Here is a 13,534-nt window from a genome sequence, read left to right on the forward strand (position 1 = left end):
TGGCATGCAGTCTAAACTATCAGTCACTCCGCTGTATGATTATAGGTGAAGTATGGGCAGCTCCATGTATTGTTACACTTCGTTGCTATCACATAAAATTCAGTACATGCTCTCTCGTCACAGTTCAACACTTGTATTTTCAAAATGTACAGTCCCCCAAAAATCCATGACTGTTGCGGCAGAAATCTGGCGGGAATCTGCCAGAACATGCAGAAGCTGAAAGGCAGAACCCCGATACGCTGGCTGCCAGTTTTGTCCCAAGTTTTGATGATGGTCTCGTGAGATAGAGCCACTGCCTGCCCCTTGCAAAACCATGGTCATAAGTGGGGGCGAGATGGGGACGCCCTATGTTGGAAGTTCCCAGGACCTCAGAGTGATCTGGCGTACGATCGGTGCAGGTGTCTGCTTCGTGAAGCCGGACATGATGGCCGACTCAGTGGTGGATGTGGGAGCCAATCACGGTCCCGACCCCTGAAGATCTGGAACTAAAGTAGGTCAACTTCCACCCAGCTGTGCCACCTCTGCCAGAACGTCTGGCCTTGCTGCAATGGCGAGCACCCCAAATTATCCCCTCCCAGGGAAAGCATCGGACAGAGAAAATTAAAGGGATCTTCCCTGACTCTGCGACTTTTGACAGGGTCAGCGGCAGGGGGAGTTCTGAGGCAGGCGCATTTGATCACATACACCAAGATGCCCTGTGCTGTTTATTTTCACGGCCAATTCATCTCTGGTCAGAGCCAGCTTCTTTTTTGTTTATCTGACCTCTCTGTCTTGTATTTATTTACCGCAAAGGCGGGCAAACTACTGTCCACCGCCACACCGACCCACGGGGGCTTTTCATCGCGTTATAACTATTACTTAAGTACTTGATTACTAAAAATAGTAAAATATCTTTATTTTAATGTTTCTTCTTCAGAGTTAAATTGATCAACAAAGAATTGCCAAATAACTCCTGGTTTGCTTTGAAGCTAAAATAGTTTGAATATATTTTGGTTATTGGCACAGTCAAATGGAGAATTACCGATGATTCAACAAAGCTAATTACGATTTAAATGTAAAGAAGTCATCAATAAATGGGAAAACGACCAAACTTTTACGTAGTGCAGTGCACTGAAAAGTTTTAGATATAATAAAATTTGTGTTCTGACAGTAGCAATACAGTTGTGTGGTAAAATCAACAAACAACTCAATGTTGCAATTTTCTAACAGTGCATTGTTCAACAGTATTATTTTAACACAGTGTTGACTTAAAAATAAAACGGCGGTGTTCCTGTTTGAACATGAATTGCTCGTTTCTTCAGCATTTACAGCTCGCCGTACAATTTCCATACCCAGATGTGGCCCTCAGACCGAAAAATCTGCCCACCCCTGATATAGCGTCTTTCACGATCTCAGGACATCCCAAAGTGCTTTACAGCCAATTAAGTATTTTTTGGAGTGTAGTCACTGCTATAATTTGGGAAACACGGCAGCCAATCTGCGCACAGCAAGCTCTCACAAACAGCAATATGATAATGACCAGATCATCTGTTTTAGTGATGTTGTTTGATGGATAAATATTGGCCAGGACACTGGAGAAAACACCCCTGCTCTTCTTCGAATAGTAGCATGGGATCTTTTACATCTACCGGAAATGACAAACAGGGCCTCGGTTTAAAGTTTCACCAGAAAGACAGCACCTCCGATAGTGCAATACTGGAGAGTCAGTCTAGATTATATGCTCAAGTCTCTGGATTGGGGCTCGAACTTACAACTTTCTGATTCCGAGGCGGGAGTACTACCCACTGAACCACGGCTGACAACCTCCTCCAGCCCTACAACCCTCTGAGACCTCCACCTTCCTCAACTCTGGCCTCTGTCAATTTTAAACTGGGGTTGTTTCATCTTGCTTTAAGCTCAAAATGGCATCTGCATTTAAAAATAATCAGTATTAGTGCGTTGTATGCAATTCTTTTTATATCTACATTACCAGCTGAGAATCCACTGGCCTTGGCCTGTAAAGTACAAATAAATATATCCATAAGTAGATAAATAGCACGGCATATTCAATCATTCACATTTTCAAATATTCCATCAATTCAACAGAACACGGTTTCATCTCAGTTAAGCATTGAAGTTAGTTGAATGTAATCCTTACATTTCATTAGCGATTGTGTTTTGAATCATTAAATACCAGAAACGTGACCTTTCTAAAAGTGAACAGTTATGAAAAATCAAGGGGCTGAACTCCGTAGGGGCGGCAGGGCACAGCAGGCGAAAGCAAATCGGTAGCCCACCCGATTTTCTTTTCACTTTCACAATGTTTTTTGAAGGATCCCCATCAAGGCATTGACCTTGAGATTAAGCTGTACGAATATTTAGCATGTTTGTTCAAATTCCTTTCTCCACTACTTTAAACTGTTTTAAAATAAATGGTTTAACACAAGAGAAAGGAATTGGATAAGAACACATCATGAGTTCATACATGAACATTCACACAATGCAGTTCAAAAGCCACTGCATACTGGCAAGTTCAGCTTAATCTTAACAGTGAAGTACATCATTAGTAAAGTTATTGACCAAGAAAACTTACTTATCACAATCTTGTGCAATTTTACTTGCTTTCCCAGCAACATATTGAACTCACATCTTAAGATTAATTGTTATTTGATACAGCGCCCAAAGATTAAAATAAACGTTGTTCTTGTAAACTCTTCACTGTTGGATAAGGTCCATGGCTCTTTGACAATAAGGGAATCTTCTGGCCCAGAGGAATTTACAACATCACAACGTAAACTACAGGGTGTTCCAGTGCCCCATACTGTTGCATTGAGAACAATTTTTGACTCCTTAGTCTCGCACAACTTCACACACTGACTGTTGTTTACAGTACAATTACGTTTGAAATTAACATGCTCCATTTTTATTGGTATCTCCCCGCCCCCCCCCAACAACAAAAACTGCATTTATATAGCGCCTTTAATGTAATAAAATGCCCCACGGCGCTTCACAGGAGTGTTATCGGAGCGGCACCCGTGATTGCATTCCACATGATTTTCCATTCATACATTTTGAACGGATGGAAAACTCTGTGGGCCGCAGTCACCACCCCCAGGCCGAAATCTTCGAGGGGTGCAACTGGTCATGCAGAGCTCTGCAAACGTTAGATCGTAAAACTTACCGCTTGGTGCGCTGAAGAATCTTAGCAGGATCTTAGCACAGCTCAGCTCACTCCCTCTGAAATTGTCTACATATTTCAACATATAATTTAAAAGGCTGATGAAATGTTGGAAATTATTCTACCGTTGTATAAAGCTCAGGTTAGACCCCATCTGGAGTGCTGCAGTCAGCTCTGGGCACACCTCAGGAAGGATATACTGGCCTTGGAGTGGGTACGGCGCAGATTCACTAGTGATACAAGGGCTAAAAGGGTTATATTCTGGTTGCATAGACTAGGCTTGTACATGTTCAAATGGAGCGGTTGAGGTGAATAGCAGAGATGCATTTAAGGGGAAGCTAGATTAACATGAGGGAGAAAACAAAATAGAAGGATATGTTGATAGGGTGAGATGAAGTAAGGCGAGAGGAGACTCATGTGGCGCATAAACACTATGTGGGGCATAGATCAGTAAGGCCGAATGGCCTGTTTCTGTGCTGTGCATTCTGTAACATGTGGATGTGACCACAAGTTAATGCTAATCAGGCACCCTGACCAGACTCCTTGTGAACTCATGGGTAAGTAAGGACATTAACACTGATACTTTGTGTATACGTCATGAATCCAAAAAGTCTTGGGAACTTTTCCCTATTCTTCCTAGTACGGTAGTTCGTAGACTTGTAGTGTGGTGCATCACTGACCAATATCGACATGCAATGTATTTATTAATCTCTACTATTTCACCCCTAGTGGGCGCACTTCTTAGACAAGGCTGAGCAGTTGAGGTGTTAATATAAGATGCATCATCTACAGACTTTCTAACAGAGCCGGGGCTTTTGGTTTCTCATTATTCACACTTCTGAAAGAACACAATGGGCTGCTGCTCACATGGGTCAGTCCTCATCTCTAATTCGCTGCAGTGCTGATCACTCATCCCTTGAGCAAGTCTGCTTTTAAGTCAAAAGTGTTGTTGATCCACTGATCGGAATTCAGTTCACTCAAAGGCCACCACATCCTGAGACTTCAGCCGCGCCTATTGTCCATGACCTCTTGAAACCAGAACTGGGCAAGGCTGGCGCAACGAGCACTCGAGGGAGTCAATTAAACATGATCGACTCAGGGTCCTGATTTGCCATTTGGGCCATGTGCCTTAGTACATCCTTTTTAGTTAAGATGCCCAGGAGACGTCTGCAAGAAAAAGAAAAAATACTTGCGGTAAGAGCGTGAAATAACTGACGTGCATTTATGTGGTTCAAGGTACAGAAGATATTACAAGTGTCACCTGTCATTAGAAAGCCCTGTGTTTTCCTGCAGACCGTTTTGGAGTGGAGTCAACGACTGACTGTCCCACCTGTGGCAAGGACTGTGGCTCTCGTATTGGACTGTTCAGCCACCTAGGGACTCATTCTAAGGGTGGAAGCAAGTCTTGCTCGATTCCGAGGGACTGCCTATGATGATGATTTGGAGTGGGCATGTGTTTTGAAAGGCTTTACCAGGGCAAGGCTGCATTTATTGACCATCCCAAGATGCCCACTTCAAAGGGCATTACAAGTCAACCATGTATTGTCATGTGTAGGCCAAGCCAGGGGTGGCTGCTTCCCTTTGCTATGAGACCTTAATTGAACCAGTTGAGTTTTTACGATAATCCGGCAGTTTTTTTAGGGATATTTTACTAGTGATAGCCCACAAATTACCAAATTTACTGAAGTCAGTGTCACGACTTGTAGTGTGGTCTGATTTGAAACCATGACCGTGCATGCGTGGTACTTTGAATGGGCTGTGCACCCACAAAAAAAATAAGGGGGAACATTGGTAGGCGGTCTTAGTGATGACTTGGACATGTGGTTGGAAGCTCATCTCGGGGTCAAATACATCCATAATATCGCTCGTCTCCTCCCCGCCTCAGCCCATCTGCTGCTGAAACCCTCATCCGTGCCTTTGTTAACTCCAGACTCGACTATTCCAATGCTCTCTGGGTCGGCCTCCCATCTTCCATTGTCCATAAACGTGATCTCATCCAAAACTCTGCTGCCCGTATTCTAACTCGCACCAAGCCATGTTCACCCATCAACCCCGTATGCTCTCTGACCTACATTGGCTTCCAGTCCACCAACGCCTCGATATTAAAATTCTCATCCATGTTTTCAAATCCCTCCATGCCCCCTCCTTAACTCTATCACCTCCTCCAGCCCTACGACCCTCCAACAACCTGGAGGGGCATCCAACACAGGACTCTTGTGTATCCCCCACTTTCTTCACCCCACCATTGGCAGCTTTGCCTTTAGTCGTCCAGGCCCTAAGCTCTTTAATGTTTTTCCCTACACTCTCCGCCTCTCCAGCACTCTCCTATTTCAGACACTCCTCAAAACCTACCTCTTTGTCACCTGTCCCAACGTCTCATTCTTGGGCTCACTTTTGGTCTGATTGCACTCCTGCGAACCGCCTTGGGACGTTTCTCTATGTTAAAGGCGCTATGTACATGCAAGCTGTTGGAAGGGAAATGAACCACTCCATGACACCACGGAGTTTTATTTAGATCTGCCAATCCAAGATAAAGTGACAGGAAATGCGCTTGCAGTGAGTTGAGCTGACTCACCATTAGCACTAGGGAATGGAACACGTTCCTAATTCAGGCACCCGATTCAGCAGCAAACACTCAGAGGCTAAGTACATTACTGTCAACTGCAGAGTAAAGCTTCCTCTATTCTCCCTCATCCTCATGTGTCTTAGCAGAAGAGCACTGGTGCAGAATGAGCGCTGCTGCCCACCATATTGGACCCATTGGGCTGGAAATTTGGCAATTTCGCAACCAGATTTTTGGTGCTATTTCACCTTTTTTTGGCAGAAACCTGGTCGGTGGGAAATTGGGTGACGTTTTGCGGCTGTGGTTTTCAAATGCTGCTGGAGAGAGGACCGCCACCGTGCAAGAGTCGAAATGTCGCTGTCGCCAAAAGTTTGGCTCTGTGCGCACTCGTATTTAGTGCGAAAAATACTGACATGCAAAAAACTGCGTTGCCGCCCTTGGAGCAGCAGTAAGTATGAAGACTTGCAAAAAAGGTAAGTTAAAGTTTTTATTTTTTAATTCTTTAGCAGCGATTCGCTAGATAAGTGTTTTGTAATTGTTTTGTGAATTTTTTGTTGTTGTTATTTCCAATTTATATTCAGGTGTTTTTCTGCTCTCCCTAGGCCCAACTCGCAGCGGTATCAGCCTCGGACTAAAGTTGCTGAGGATCGCAGTATGCACCGCGAATCCTCGTGCAACGCTGATTTTTACCGCTGCACAAATTAAGGCCTGAATTTACGGCCTGATAGCGATGCGTTAAGGTAATTTTCACGAAAAAAATACCATTATCGCTGAGAACCGAATTTCTAGCCCTTAGGCTCCCATTTTACACCTTTAAAATTGGCACACGCGGTTGAATTCCTAGGCCACCTTACCCACTGCGAGTGACCAGACACTGTCGGAGGCCGAGCTTACGAAAGATGTCCACCACCGTCTCCATGGGCGTGTGGTCCGTCACTGTGAACGGGCTCAGATTGAGAATCCTCCGCAGTTTGAGCGGGCAGGGGCTGTTGCCGTGCAACGGTGGAGGATCTTCGGTGAAATACACAATGGAATTGCTGACCACTCCGTCTTGTATCTTTCTTGCATTTTCTAATGTAGAAGGGAAAGAACAGAATTGTGAGAAGAAAAAAAATCATAGCACTGTGATTTTCTTTGTCTTGTTGCTGCCAATTTTCTCCCTTCCTCTCCAGAAGGCAGTGATTCATTCTGGGGAATGTCCCTAATGGGCATTACCAACCATCGCATACCTTAGCACATGACCCCGGGCAGGAGGTTATTTCCCATGGGTCAATCTAAAATGGAGTGGTGAAATGTGCACCTTCCAGCAGAGATGACAGATTCGGGGAGGGGTGGGAGGAAACCCAGGCTAAGGTTTTTCAACCCATCCCAACCCCAGAAAAGCTGAGGCCAATTTTACGTAAAAGCTGTGCTGGGATTGGCTGACTCGAAACAAGCCAGGGATCAGACCTGGGCTGGTCCTGGTCTGGATGGTACAATCCCACAGCTGGATTTATCCACTGAGCCATTTTGGCAGCCGGAGCTGCCTGGAGTGGGATTCGAACCCTGCACCTTCTGACTCAGAGGTGGGAATGCTACCACTGAGCCCAAGGCTCGCTCCAACTTAAAACGTTCAAAAGAAGCTGTCAGGCTCAGAATGTCAAATTGTGCTGAAGTTGGTGTCATGTCTATAAAAATTAGCAGTTAGCTACAAAGCTGGAAAACTCACTTATTGCAAGAATGAGATCCCGTCTTTGGACAAAGCCAATGAGCCGCTCCGATTCCTTAGTAACGACAACAGGGAAGCCATTGTAGTCTGTATCTTTAATAAGGGTCTCCACATCCTCCACTGTCATACTGCCTTGGGCCAGGACTGAGAGGGGAGGTTCAGTGTGTCTCGGCCTCATGACATCAGTGGCCAGTGTCCTGTGCCTGAACTCATCCTTTGAATCCAGGAAGGGGTAGCCGTTCAGGTGTATGTGCGCCTCGTAGATACCCACTTTCCCAAAGGCGTCTGCCACCCACTTGCTGGTCACTGCTGCGGCCATTAATGGTACGATGTACTCCAAACCTCCAGTTAGCTCGAACATGATCACAACCAGAGACACCGTCATACGAGTAACTCCACCTGCAGCAAAATTAGCATCAGGTAGAATGAGAGACGGTTTGAAACTTCTCGTTTACAATGAGAATAAATGTGATATGACAGGCACAGTGGCCCGCAATTTGCAGTCAGTGGCAAAGCTGCGAAGCACACTTGCCACAAATACCTCACGATCTCTGTGACGATGTGTTTGGCTTTTCCAGCGTTCAGTTGAGATCAGTGTAAATTAATGGGAATCCCCAACGCAAGCTGCAGTGATGTCAACAAGCTGTCTAAGCAGCCAATCACAATGCAGAATTCTCACAGACTCGGAACCAGGAAGTGAAGAAGCTCCTTTTAGTCAAACTGAAAAAAAATGTTGCAGAGAGCAAGACAAAGATTTGGGCTCGCACATGGGGAAAAGTTAAATCTGCAATAAAGATGAACAAACTTTAAAAAAAATGTTTTTTTAAGTTACTTAAAAAATATAATTTTTATTAAAATAGATACATTGGCAAAAAATTTAAATTGGTTTTTCAGGGTTAATAGTAGTCAATATGCTGTTAAAACCCCAGTCACACCTAATCCAAAAATGTCTAAATTTTAATGGGGTATTTGCCAGCGATTTTATCGCGGAAAAGCCAAAGTTTTCGTCAGCTTCTCCGATTCCCCTGATTGCTGATTGTGGGGGAGGTATGAGGAGTGTCCACAGCACAGCCAGTGTCAGAGCAGTATATGACTGACTGCAACTTCAGGATTGCCGCGTTAGGATGTGTATGCGCTAAATCTTGAAGTTGCGGTCAGTTTCAAAGGGGTAATAACAGCGAATGCTGTTCGTTCACCGTTATCACCAACCACAAATTCTGGGCCAGTGTTCTTCAAAATTCTCATCCTTATGTTCAAATCCCCCCATAACCTCGCCCCCTCCCTATCTCTGTAATCTCCTCCAGCCTACAACGCTCCAAAATCTCTGCGCTCTTCCAATTCCGGCGTGTTCTGCATCACCGACTTCCTTCTCCTCACCACTGGCGGCCGTGCCTTCAGCTGAGGGGTGATGATGACACCTTATCTTTAAACGAAGCCTCCGCTCCTGGCTATACCTTCCACCACTTGCCCCGCCCAGACCGCCGTGGTGGTGGCGTGGCTCTCATCACCAAATCACACCTTGGTCTGTCCCCCTACTCCTCTGCCACTTTCTCCTCTTTTGAACATCTCGCCTTACTCCACCCCTCTCACCTCATTTAAAATTCTCGTTCTCCACCACCCACCCAAGTATGAAAAAAATTTTTATCACCGAGATATCTTCATTGCTTTCCTCCCTCAGTCACTGCACCGAATGACTTTCATCCTCGGTGATTTCAACCTCCATCTCAATTTATCATGCTGTCCTTTGAGTTCAGTACCCTTCTATCCTCCCTTAATCCCTCCCTCCATGTGAACTCCCCAACCCATATTCACAGCCACCCCCTTGACCTTGCCTTCTCTCCTCGCCTTGCTATTCCAACCGTATCAAGTAAAGATAAGGCCATCTCTGACCATTCCTTGTATCGCTCTCCATCCACAACTCCCTTCCCCCACCCAACCCTCCTCCCTTCTGCATCCGCCCCTGGAAATAGTTCTCTCCAAACTCCCTTACAACTGCACTTATCAACTCCAAACTGTCCTGCCTTTGGCCCTCCTATCACCATGACATTTCTATAGCCACCGATCTGCTCAACCACACCCTCACCACCACCTTTGATGCCCTAGTCCCTATTAAAACCATGACTCTCACCCTGGCCGTTCCCCCTGGTACAGGCCTCACCTTCGCTCCCTCAAGTCCAAGGGGCACAGACTTGAACGGATGTGACGGACAACTGGTTTAGCCATTCACCGCCAGATCTGGCTAGACCACATAAAGCATTATCGGGTCCTACTCTTGTCTACAAAAACTGCTCACTATTCCAGGGTCATTCTGAAAGATAACCCCCGGTGACTATTCTCTACTGCTGACCCTGAAACCCCTCTCCTTGTCTCCACCATTCTCACCTCCAACAAGTGTGAGAAGCTCATGGACTTTTTTGTCTCAAAGATTGAGACCATCCAATCAGCTGTCTCTGCGAGTTCACTTCCTTCCCCTAGCCCAACGAGCCAAACTTCCTGAGGTTCCCCCTGCCCTAGCTCTAAACTCACATCTTTCTCTAGTTTCTCTTTGATCTCCCTTCTTGACCTCTCCACGCTCATCTTGTCCATGAGACCCACTTCCTGCTACCATGGCCCTATCCCCACTAAACTGCTGACCACCCAACTTCCTTTTTTTGGCTCCCATGTTAGCCAACATTGTTAACGGTTCTCTCTCCTCAAGTACTGTCCCCCTCTCCTTCAAATCTGCGGTCATCACCCCTCTCCTCAAAAAACCAATCCTTAATCCCACTGTGCTTGCAAACTACAGCCTCATCTCCAAACTCCCTTTCCTCTCCAAAGTCCTTGAACATCCTGTCACCTCCCAAATCTGTGCCCATCTTTCCTGGAACTCCATGTTTGAATCCCTTCAATCTAGTTTTCACCCCTGCCACAGTACTGAAACAGCTCTCATCAAATTAACAAATGACATCTTTTGTGACTGTGGCAAACTATCCCTCCTCATCCTCCTAGACATGTCTGTAGTCTTTGACACAGTTGACCACCCCATCCTCCTCCAACACTTCAGCACCATCTTTCAGCTGGGTGGGACTGCACTCGCCTGATTCCATTCTTATCTATCTAATCGAGGCCAGAAAACCTCCTGCAACGGCTTCTCTTCCCACTCCTGCATCGTTACCTCTGGTGTCTCCCAAGGATCTATCCTTGGCCCCCTTCTATTTCTCATCTATATGCTGTCCCTCGGCGATATCATCTGAAAACACGGAGTCAGTCTCTACATGTATGCTGACGACACCCAGCTCTACCTCTCTACCACTTCTCTCGACCCCTGCTTGATATCTAAATTGTCGGATTGCTTGTCCAACATCCAGTACTGGATGAGCAGAAATTTTCTCCAATTAAATATTGGGAAGTCCGAAGCCAGTGTCTTTGGTCCCCGCCACAAACTGCGTTTCCTAACCATTGATTCCATCCCTCTCCTTAGCATCTGTCTGAGGATGAACCAGACTGTTTGCAACCTAGGCATCATATTTGACCCTAAAATGAGTTTCCGGCCACATATCCATGGCATAACTAAAACTGCCTTTTTCCACCTCCGTAACATTGCCCGCCTCCGCCCCTGCCTCAATTCTTCTGCTGCTGAAACCCTCGTCCATGTCTTTGTTACCTCTAGACTTGACTACATAAGAACATAACAACATAAGAAATAGGAGCAGGAGTAGGCCACCTGGCCAGTCGTGCCTGCTCCGCCATTTAATAAGATAATGGCTGATCTGATCATGGACTCAGCTCCACTTCCCTGCCCACTCCCTATAATCCTTTATTCCCTTATTGCTCAAAAATCTGTCTATCTCCACCTTAAATATATTCAATGACCCAGGCTCCACAGCTCACTGGGGCAGAGAATTCCATAGATTTACAGCCCTCTGAGAGAAGAAATTTCTCCTCATCTCAGTTTTAAATGGGCGGCCCCTTAATCTGAGACTATGTCCCCTAATTTTAGTTTCCCCTATGAGTGGAAATATCCTCTCTGCATCCACATTGTCGAGACCCTTCATTATCTTATATGTTTCGACAAGAGTATGGGCCCAACCTACTCAACCTATCTTCAAAAGTCAACCCCCCTCATCTCCGGAATCAACCTAGTGAACCTTCTCTGAACTGTCTCCAATGCAAGTATATCCTTCCTTAAAATACGGAGACCAAAACTGTATGCAGTACTCTAGGTGTGGCCTCATCAATACCATGTACAGTTGTAGCAGAACTTCTCTGCTTTTATACTCTATCCCCCTTGCAATAAAGGCCAACATTCCATTTGCCTTCCTGATTACTTGCTGTACCTGAATACAAACTTCTTGTGTTTCATGCCCTCTGTACAGCAGCACTTTGCAATTTTTCTCCATTTAAATTATAATTTGCTTTTCTATTTTTTCTGCCAAAGTGGATAACCTCACATTTTCCCACATTATACTCCATCTACCAAATTTTTGCCCACTCATTTAGCCTGTCTATATCCCTTTGCAGATTTTTTGTGTTCTCCTCACAATTTGCTTTCCCACCTAACTACTTGTTGGTTTTGTTGTTGTCTCGGCCCCAAGCTCCGGAATTCCCTCCCAAAACCTTTGCATCTCCCCACCTCTCTCCTCCTTCCAGATGCTCCTTAAAACCTACTTCTTTGAACCTTTGACCAAGCTTTTGATCATCTGTCTCTTTCTGTGGCTCAGTGTCAAGTCTTCCTGTCTGATAACGCTCCTATGAAGTGCCTTGGGATATTTTACTATGTTAATGGTGCTATATAAATACAAATTGTTGTTATTTATTATGAAATAGTTACATCCTCTCATATCAGAAGTGGAAATAGTTGAGTTTACACGATATTTCTTTGCTGTACTAATGTCTAGTGTCAGCCTTGGCTCAGTGGTAAAACTCTCGCCTCGGAATCAGAAGGTTGTAAATTCAACGATTTGATAACATAATCCAGGCTGACACTCCAGTGCTGTGCTGAGGGAGTGCTGCACTGTTGGAGGTAATGTCTTTTGGATGAGACATTAAACCAAGACAACGTCTGCCCTCTCATATGAACATAAAAGGTCCCACGGCAATATTTCAAAGAAAAAAAGGGGAGTTCTTCTGTTGTCCTGGCCAATATTTAACCAAAATCACAAAAACAAATTATCTAGTTCTTTATCTCATTGCTGTTTGTGGGACCTTGCTGTTTGAAAATTCACTACCACATCTGATAACAAACAAAACTGATTACACTTCAAGTTCACTGGCTGTAAAGTGTTTTGAGCTGTCTTGAGAACATGAAACTTGCTCTAAAAATGTGCGGAGTTCTTTAAAAAGTATTTTCTCATTCTGTTTTGACTTCATGATATTTATTCCCTCCCCCTCTGTGGGTCTATCAGAACCATATCCACTTTCTCTGGAAACTAATCTCCTCTCAGGCCTTGCCTAATTCTACTGTTCAGTCTCAACCAAGATTGATAGAACTTGCATTTATATAGCGCCTTTCATGGCCTCAGGATGTCCCAAAGAACTTTACAGCCAATTAAGTACTTTTGAAGTGTAGTCACTGTTGTAATGTAGGAAACGCGGCAGCCAACTTGCACATAGCAAGGTCCCACAATTAGCAATGAGATAGTAACCAGATATTCTATTTTAGGTGTTGGCTGAGGGATAAATATTGGCCAGGACATCAGAGGAATGCTCCTGCTCCTGCTTCAAATAGTGGCATGGGATCTTATATGTCCACCTGAGAGGTCAGACGGGGCCTCGATTTACATTTCATCTGAAAGACGGCACCTCCGACAGTGCAGTGCTCCCTCAGTACGGCACTGGAGTGTCAGCCTGGATTTTGTGCTCAAGTCTCTGGAGTGGGACTTGAACCCACAACCTTCTGACTCAGAGGTGAAGTGGTACCAACTGAGCCAAGTGGTGCACGGCCTCAATCTAGGGAGACTCACCAGCTGATTTTCCCTTACTTTCTTTAAGCAAGCTCCAGGTAAGCTCAGTCTCTACCTGGGAAGCTTGGCTGAGCATAGACTTCGCTTCAATGGGGAACTTATGCTGCAAAGCCTCACCCTACCATTCAATGGCGCTACCCAATAATTAGCAGGTTATTTTTCAG

At 45.1% G+C, this 13,534-nt stretch overlaps 1 protein-coding gene across 2 annotated transcripts in view; it reads right to left on the reverse strand.

Annotated features, from left to right (window-relative positions):
• Positions 1-1,938: 1,938 nt before the first annotated feature.
• LOC139276261 (H(+)/Cl(-) exchange transporter 4) overlaps positions 1,939-13,534 on the reverse strand; it is a 126,358-nt gene continuing 114,762 nt past the window's right edge. For both annotated transcript variants that reach the window (XM_070893992.1, XM_070893993.1), the window contains 3 exons: positions 7,429-7,827; positions 6,575-6,791; positions 1,939-4,324 (listed from right to left, as the gene is read on the reverse strand). In XM_070893992.1, coding sequence (XP_070750093.1) covers positions 4,234-4,324; positions 6,575-6,791; positions 7,429-7,827 — 707 coding nt within the window. In that variant the 3' untranslated portion in view covers positions 1,939-4,233. The remainder of the gene's footprint in view (positions 4,325-6,574; positions 6,792-7,428; positions 7,828-13,534) is intronic.

This window comes from Pristiophorus japonicus, chromosome 11 (genome assembly GCF_044704955.1).
Source record: "Pristiophorus japonicus isolate sPriJap1 chromosome 11, sPriJap1.hap1, whole genome shotgun sequence".
Classification (NCBI taxonomy): domain Eukaryota; kingdom Metazoa; phylum Chordata; class Chondrichthyes; family Pristiophoridae; genus Pristiophorus; species Pristiophorus japonicus.